The sequence below is a fragment of the Monodelphis domestica genome, chromosome 7 (genome assembly GCF_027887165.1).
Source record: "Monodelphis domestica isolate mMonDom1 chromosome 7, mMonDom1.pri, whole genome shotgun sequence".
In the NCBI taxonomy this organism is placed as follows: domain Eukaryota; kingdom Metazoa; phylum Chordata; class Mammalia; order Didelphimorphia; family Didelphidae; genus Monodelphis; species Monodelphis domestica.
Window position 1 is genome coordinate 146,264,712 of NC_077233.1, and position 8,721 is coordinate 146,273,432.

Genomic DNA, 8,721 nt, shown 5'->3' on the forward strand with positions numbered 1-8,721 from the left:
CCTTTTAGCCTTGAGTTTTGAGGTTCCTTCCGTCCACCTCTGACTTTTTATGTTCTGTTTCTGAAGGTCCTCGTCTACTCTGAGCTTCTGGGTTCCATGGGCCTAACTTTGACATTTTTTGTCCTTTGCTTCTCCTCTCTCCCTTCACCTCTTGAGGCCAGGGAGCTTGCCCCAAAGCCAGCCATTCTATGGACCTGAGGCAGGTGAAGGAAGCTGGTTCTGCCCAGGGCCACATTAATGACCCACAGCCTTGGGACAGGGCCTCAACCAAGTAGACACTGAGTCAACTGGTCTGACAGCATTCCACCCTTGCCATGGATAAAAACCTAGGGCCTACAAGCCAGGCCACAGATTCAGTCAGTCTTTCTCCCTGGAACTCACGACTCCTGTCCTCCTGGTCCCAGGGCCCTGAGCCCTCCTTCCTCACTCACCATGGGAGTTTCCAGCTACTGCTGGGCCTGGTTCGGGTTCTTGGTCCTTCTGTTATTCCTGACCCACTCAGGTGAGTTACTGAGGTGAATTCCCGTGGCTGAACGTGCTATGCTTTCTGGCCTTTCCTATCTCACCTCCCTCTTCTCCTCTGCAGTGTGTTTTTCTCTTCTTCTCCTATAAAAACCAAACTCCAGCTCTGTAGCCTTCTACCTCTCATTCCCATTCCTCAATGGCTCTCAGTTCCCTTTACTCCTCTAGTTTTCACCTCCTCCTCTCTGCTCCTGCCTTCTCTTTTAGTTCTCTTGTACTCTCTTTCCACTGTTTTCATTGTCTTTCACTGCCTTTGCAGCTCTTTTGGCTGTCTTAAATTCTCCCATCCTTGCTGCCTCTAATTTGGGCTTTCCTTTTGTGTTTATGACCTTGGCCTAGGAAGCCCTGGCTCTGCCATTGACTCAGTGTGTGTCCTTGAGCAAGACACTTCCCCTCCTTGGGTCCCTTCCAACTGTGGCATCCTATGAGTCAATGGCTCTTTCAATGTGTCTGTTTTGACCTGTTTCTTTTTTTTTGCACTGGGCCTCTTCTGGCTCCTTCTTCTGTTTTCAGAGCATCTTGAGTTCCTATATTTATTTCTATCCTCAAAGAGCCTCAGTATACTGCTTCCATGGGTGGGGACTGGGTCAGGGGAGAGACAGAGAGCTCTCCTCTCTCATCTTGTCCTCGCCCCAACTTTCATTCAAGAGAGGGGTAGAGATTCTGAAAAGGAACACTGGCAAGCGCAGCCTGAGGAAATGGATTCGAATCCTAGTTGCAGGGGAGAGTTGAGGTCAGGAGAAAAAGTCATGAGTGCTAAGAGAAGTCTGCATGGGAGGCTCAGACCTGGGGAGAAGGTAAGAAGGGATGTTTCTTATAATCTACTTCCCCTTGAGTCAGTCTTGGAATCTTTTCCGAGTCTCCCTGAGGAGGCAGACACTTTTTTGGAGGACTGGACAATGATGGACTTGAGCAACATCTAGGCAGAGATATGATGGACAGAGGGGCTCTTGGAGGAGCAATCAGAGGTAGGGGAGAGCAATGAAGGTATGCTCCTTTCAGCCTCCAGGCAATGTCTCCCTCTTAGACCTGAGGGGCTTCTCAAAGGGGGGGTGCCTGGGTTTAGAGGCACTGGCCCCCTTCTGTCAATCATCCTGACCTTTTCCTTTTTTCCCTACTAGTCACTCCAGAAGCTGCTGAGATGCCAGGTGAGTTGGAAACATCAGGACATCCCCATGAAGGGCAGGGAACTAAAGGAAGAGATAGAAGTAGAGGAAAGATCAAGTTGAAGGGGTCAAGAAAGTTTGGGAAAAGCAAAAATGCAGAAAAAAGCTGATAATGGGAGGGAAATTGAGAAGGAAGGGAAGAAAAGGAAAGGTCTAAGCATTTATGGAGTACCTTCTGTGTGCCAGACACTGTCCTATAATACACATAATTTCTCAATTGATTCTTATCACAACCCTGTGAAGTAGATGTTATTATCCCCATTTTGCAGTTGAGAAAACTGAGGCAAACAGAGGTTAAGTGACTTGGGTCATGCAGCAAGTAAGAGTTGAACTTGGGTCTTCTTGATTCCAGGTCCAGCTCTATCCACTGAATCACCTAGTTGTCTGTCTCTAAGGAAGGGAAGGGGTCCTCATTACAATGGGAATAATCAGGATAGAGATCAAGAATAGCAGAGAGATTCAAATCTGGCCTCAGACACTTGCTAGCTATGTGACCCTGGGCAAGTCACTTAACTCCCATTGCCTACTCTTACTGCTCTTCTGCCTTGGAACCAATGCACAGTATTGATTCAAAGATGGAAGGTAAGGGTTAAAAAAAAAAAGAAGAAGAGCAGAGAGAAAAGGATGGCAGATGTAGGTTAAAGAAGGGCTGCTAGTGAAAAAAAGAAGTTCTAATTTCCCCTCCTCTCTCCAGCCTGTGGGAAACCCCAGCTGCTGAACCGAATCATTGGGGGTGAGGACGCCATGGAGGCTGAATGGCCATGGATTGTCAGTATCCAGAAGAATGGGACTCACCACTGTGCCGGCTCCCTGATCACCAACAGATGGGTAGTCACAGCTGCCCATTGCTTCAAGGAGTAGGTTTTCTTTCTCCTCTCCCAGACATCCTGCCTCCAACATCTCTCTTCTTCCTAATTAATAACGATGATGATGATGATGATGATAGTTAGCATTTTTAGAATTTTAAGATTTATAAAGGGCTTTTTAATATTACTTCATTTGATTTGATTCTTATAACAACGTCTGTGGATTAGATACTATTTTTATCCCCATTTGACAGAGAAAGGAACTGAGACTGAGAAGTTAAGTGACCTGTTTGAGGCAAAATTTGAACTCAGGTCTCAGTTCTGAATTCAAATGCAGTACACTATCCACCATGCCATCTAGTTCTGTCAGGCATTCTGGGCTCCAGATTTCTCCATGCTAAAACCAACCTACCTCATTCTTCTGTCTTCCCTCAATCCAAGAATCCTGTCCCCTAGATCTCTCCATCCTAGAATCCAGACAACCTGTTCTCCCATGCCTTTCTGCCCTATAGAAGCTAAATATCTTGTCTCCATGTAGTCCCTTAGAACATAGGTTACTTAGGTGGCAGCTGGGTAGTTCAGTGGATTGAAAGTCAGACCTAGAGATGGGAGATCCTAGGTTCAAATCTGGCCTCAGATACTTCCCAGCTGTGTGACCCTGGGCAAGTCACTTAACCCCCATTGCCTGGCCCTTGCTGCTCTTCTGCCTTGGAGCCAATGTGGAAGGTAAGGGTTTAAGAAAAAAAATAACTTAGAGCTAGAAGTTCATCTCATCCAATTGCCTCCAGGTTTTTTTTTTTTTACTTAGAATCAATATTGTATATTGATTCTGAGGTAGAACAACAATGATGACTAGGCAATGGGGGTTAAGTGACTTGTCTAGGGTCACACAGCTGGGAAGTGTCTCAGGTCAGATTTGAACCTAAGACCTCTTGTCTCTAGGCCTGGCTCTCAATCCACTGAGCAACCCAGTTGCCCCCCAATTCCCTCATTTTTCAGATGAAGAGCTTGAGATACACAGAGAATGAGTGATTTGCCCGATGTCATGCAGATAGCAAGTAGCACACTTGAGATGTAAACTCCAAAGCCAGGGATTTTTTCCATTATAGTACACTGCTTTTTCTTCTATGCCTTGGCATCCTGTCCCCCATCTCTCTTTCCCCTAGAAACCACATTTCTTGTCCCTACCTCCTTCCTTAAAACTCAAGGATCTTATGTTCCTGGACTTCTATCTTCAAAGAATCTCGACATACTGCTTCCACAGGTGGGGTCTAGGTGGAGGGAGAGACAGAGTAGGGAGCTAGTTCAACTAGTGCCTGGCCCCAATCCTCTCCAGTCCATTCTAACCAGTAGTCATCCTACTTTTTCTTAAAGACTTCTAGTGAGGAAGAACCACCTCGAGGAAGCTCATTCTACCCTTGTAGGGCATTCATTGCCAGGAAGTTTTTCATTGTTAGTTTGGAAAACCTTTCCCCAAACTAGGAGTTTTGCCCACCTGTTCTCTCCTTCAGAAGCCAGGTGTCTTGTTTCCAGACCTCCCTTCCTCCCCCAAGAAAACAAATGTCTTGTCTCCAGTTCTTTCTCTTCCCCAAGAACTCAGATGTCCTGTCCCCCAGACAAAGAATCCAGGTGTCCTAACCCAGGTAGTCCCCAGCCTTGCCAGCTCTGAACAAGCTATTTCTCTTTTTCCAGTTCCGTGGAGCCATCTCAATTTTCAGTGCTTCTGGGGGCCTGGCAGCTGGCAAACCCTGGCCCTCGGACCGTACGAGTGGGCATGGCCTGGGTACTGCCCCACCCTAGATACATCTGGAAAGAGAGCAACCAGGGGGACATTGCCCTAGTACGCCTCGAACACTCCATCAAATTCTCTGAGCATGTCCTGCCCATCTGTTTGCCTGACAGCACTGTAAAGCTCCGTCCTGGTACCTCTTGCTGGATTGCTGGCTGGGGCAGCATTGGAGAAGGAGGTAAAGCACCCCACACACTCTCCCCATGAGACATCCATTGTTCACTTAAAGGAGGAAAACAAAGAAGCTTCTATGGGGAGTGATGGGTGTCTGGAAACAGAATCAGAGAGAGAGGGGAAGAGGCTCCAGTGAGAAATGTTCTCAGGCGTGTGTGGAGACGGGGAAGGGAGCATCCTGGCCCGTGTCCCTTTGGCTTTCTAGTAATGAACTCTGGTGAACTCTGAGCTGGGGAGATGGCACATGCGTCCACAGAGAGGGCTCTGAGTGCTCCCTCTAGCACAGGTGCCATAGGCTCACCACTACAGCTCTAGGGGGTCTCCCAGAAATCAGGCAGCCTCATTTAATCAAGTTGCCACTAACTTTTTCCCAGTTCTGATTTTTTTGTTAATATTTAGTCATTTTTCAGTCATGACTGCCTCTTTTTGACCCTTTTGGTAAAGATGCTTAGAGGTTTGCTGTTTCCTTTTCCAGATCATTTTACAGATGAGGAAATGGAGGCAAACAGGGTTAAGTGACTTGCTCAGATTCCTACAGCTAATAATCAAATCTAGACTTGAACTCAAGTCTTCCTGACTCCAGACCTGGCAGTCTATCTACAGTGCCATCTATTCTGGTCTTTAGGGCCAAATAATTTGTCTAATCTTTTACTTCAATAATTTTTGAAAATAACATCATGTTCCTTCTAAGTCTTATGTACTAAGGCAGAACATCTCTGTACATCCTGGTTTTGAGTCCTCTCCCCCATCAAATTAAGTCCAATGTAGGCTTCCTCCAGTGGACTGAACAAACGACTAGAATCGAAATTCTAGTGTGGACACAATCCACCTGGGAGCAGTTGCCCAGGGAAGAGACATGGATGTAGGCTGAAAGACAGTTGGGTCCAGAGGCAGGTAGAGGGAGCAGACCAAATGGAAAAGAAACTTAGCCAAATGGACTAGTCAAGAGACTTGAGATTCAGAATCTAAAATGGAAGGTCTGCAGTATTAGGGATATCCTGACATTGCTAGCAAGGAGTCTTCTCCCAGCCATCAGAGATAAGATCCTGAGCTAGGGAGCCTGGTGCTGACCCTGGTGCTGAGGGCTAAGTGTGAGCCACTTCTCCTATCCTGATAGAGAAGAGCAAAAGAAGGCGCTTCTGGAGAAGACTGGGTGGGAGTGATTATCTCTGAGTCCAGCTCCTTATTTCCTTTTTCCTTTCTCACACCCCCAGTCTCCCTGCCAAACCCCCAGACTCTGCAGAAGCTGAAAGTCCCCATCATCTCCTCTGAGACGTGCAGCCGCCTCTACTGGCGGGGTGCCGGACAGGGAGCCATCACCTCAGATATGCTGTGTGCTGGCTACCTAGAAGGCAAGAAGGATGCATGCCTGGTAAGCTCCATCCCTGGTCAGATGACTGGCCCACTCTAGAGGGAATTCTCGTCTCCCCAACACCAGACCCAGCTAGGTGGTACCATTGCACTCGGTGACAATGAATTCTTCCAGGAATCAGGTGCTGCCTCTGCTTATTGACCTCTGTTGCCTGACTCACTCCTCTAGGCATGACAACCCAAGAACCATCAGATTTCTCTCTCAGGAGCAATTATAGACGTATTTCCCCAGATGCTCTATTCTTAGTGGCCAGGTGACTGAGCCAGTGGAAAGAGGGCTGGTTCTGGAGTCAGGAAGACTCCATCTTCCTGAGTTCAAATCTCGCCTCAGACTCTTACTAGCTGTGTGACTCTAGGCAAGTCACTAACCCCATTTGCCTCAGTTTCCTCATTTGTAAAATGATCTGGAGAAGGAAATGACAAACTACTCCAGGATTTTCCCCAAGAAAACCTCAAATGGGGTCCTGAAGAGTTGGGACATGACAGAAATGGCTGAACAGCAAACCTGAGCCCCTACCCTATGTCAGTTTAGGGCGAGAGGCCTACAGCAGGCCAGTTTGGCTGCACCCTAAAACCCATAAAGGGGAGTTTGTGCATAAGACTGTAAAGGTCTTTTGAGGTCAGTTTCTGAAGAGCTTTGATGCTAAATAGTAAAGAGAGTTGAGTAAATTTTTAAAACGATCTCCTACCTAATTTCCTTTGTATCAGGGCTGCTCACTTTCCTTTCAAAACTGGAGTAGCTGCCCAGTTGTTCTTGTTCCCCTTCCCACAGAATTTCAGTAAGGCTTGAGGGAAGATAAGACTTCAGCTGGGTTCAACATGTCCACCCACCAACGAAGCACTATCATGGCCTGTTATAAGCAGATTACTCTAGGTCCTACCCTACAATTATCTCCGAGGCTCTTTTCTCATTCTAAATGTATGTCACTTTTCTCCATCTCTGCAGGGTGACTCGGGGGGCCCCCTGATGTGCCAAGTGAATGGGTCCTGGCTTCTTGCTGGCATCATCAGCTGGGGAGAGGGCTGCGCTGAGCGCAACCGGCCTGGTGTCTACATTCGCCTCACTGCCCACCAAGCCTGGATTCAAAGAGTAGTGCAAGGGGCACAGTTCCGAGGCCAGCCGCGGGGAGACACCGAAGACTTTGGCCTGATGAGTGAAAGGGACAACCGAGGTTACAGGCTGCGGCCCTCCTAGGGGTGGGCGAGAGGCCTGGATTTGAGGGTAGAAGGTGGAACCTAGGACCAGCTGTGGGGTCAGCTAGACACCTCTAGGTCTTTGACTTCATGTTGCGGTTTTCCCCACTGTAAATATATAACCTACCTCTGAATGAAGGCAGAGCTCAGATGCCTCCGTTTATGCCCCCTTCTGGGTCTCTACCACCCCCTCTAGGATCAGGCTTGGAGAGCATTCACTCCTTCTCCCCACCTCCCTCAAACCCCTAGCAGAAATTGGGGAAGGGGGAGCCTGTGAGGAGCCTGAACTCTTGGGTCCTATCCCGGCTGGCCGGTGATCCAGTCTTACAGCATCCTGGTTAGATAGAGAGGGGTGAGAGAAGAAGACTGTGGTTCCCAAGAAAGCACATGTTTGAATGTTAACTGATTTTTATAAGTTATTTGTGGCACTTCCATGTATCTAATTCTATTCCTTTAATTTCAATAAATTATTTATTCGCCTATCCTGAGTCATAGGAACATGGACTGGGAAGCAGGAGCATGAGGGATGGGGTTGGGGTGGAGATATTTTTCCCTAACTGTTTTCTAGACCTGGAATCTTAACCATAATAGAATATCCTGACTATTATCTTCAAGGGGATACTTCCCAAGCCTCCAATATTCTCCTAGAATCCAGATCACCAAGTCCCAAAGTCCAGAAATATGGAATAGAGGAAATAGTTCTAATGGTAAGGGTTCCAACCATAACTCCACCACGAACAATTGTGGAACCTTGAGCAAATGCCTTTTCCCTCAGATTTATTTTCCCCATCTTTAAAATAAAGATGTTTAATCAGATTGTTTTTAAGGTCCCTTCCAATTCTGACTTTCTATGTTCTAATGTCCCTTCCAAATCTGACATTCCGTGGTCAAAGGCTACCTAGAAATTCGACATCATGCGTCCTTTGTTCTAAGGTCCTTTCCATCTTAAATGTTCTATAGTTTAAGGTCCTTTTCATATATGGAATTCTACATCCTGTGTCCTAAAGTCTTTTCTAGCTCTGATAGTCTGTGAATTAAGATTGCTTCCAAATCTGACATTCTTTGTTCTAACTTCCCTTTTGGCTCTAAAATTCTACATTCCATCTTCTAAAGTCTTTTCTAGCTCTGACATTCTATAATCTTAATTCTTTTCAACTCTGACATTCTATGTTTTAAGTTCTCTCTCAGTTCTGGCATTCTATGATTCAGTGACACTCTTCCTAGTTTTCCAGGTCTGTGTCTTGCCTTCTGATTCCCAGCCACTGTCTTGACAGGTCCTTGTACCTTTGGGGTACCCTGACTCCTCACCCCAGTCCCCCACCATTGGAGCTCCCATATCATTGTCATCGCTCATAATTATATAACACTTTACAATCTAAAGAGTGCTTTCTGACAACAACCTTCTGAGGCAGATGGAGAAAAATATCACGATCCCTGTTTGTCAGGGAAAGGAACTGAGACTCAAGATGAAGTGACATGCCCTGATCCTATAAGTAGTAAGCTAGGATTCTTATCCAGTTCTAACCCCAACCTCTTTTCCTATTCCACTCCCGGGCAACTACCACCTCCAAATTTCTGGTCCCCACTTCCTAGTGATTGACTGAGGTATGGCAGAGGTCAAGGACATGACAGGTGGGGGAAGAAGATGTTAAACTAGGGATGATGCCTTGTTGGGCATGTGGGAATTAAGCGTGTCCCT

General features: G+C 46.8%; 1 protein-coding gene across 1 annotated transcript; it reads left to right on the top strand.

Moving 5' to 3' along the window:
* The first annotated feature begins 332 nt into the window (after nt 1–332).
* Nucleotides 333–7,542, top strand: LOC100018664 (brain-specific serine protease 4-like). Its single transcript, XM_001371756.5, has 6 exons — nt 333–502; nt 1,644–1,670; nt 2,383–2,545; nt 4,187–4,461; nt 5,672–5,829; nt 6,775–7,542. Exons 1-6 carry the CDS (start codon nt 433–435, stop codon nt 7,021–7,023), a joined length of 942 nt encoding a protein of 313 aa, XP_001371793.2. The 5' UTR covers nt 333–432; the 3' UTR covers nt 7,024–7,542.
* Nucleotides 7,543–8,721: the final 1,179 nt, after the last annotated feature.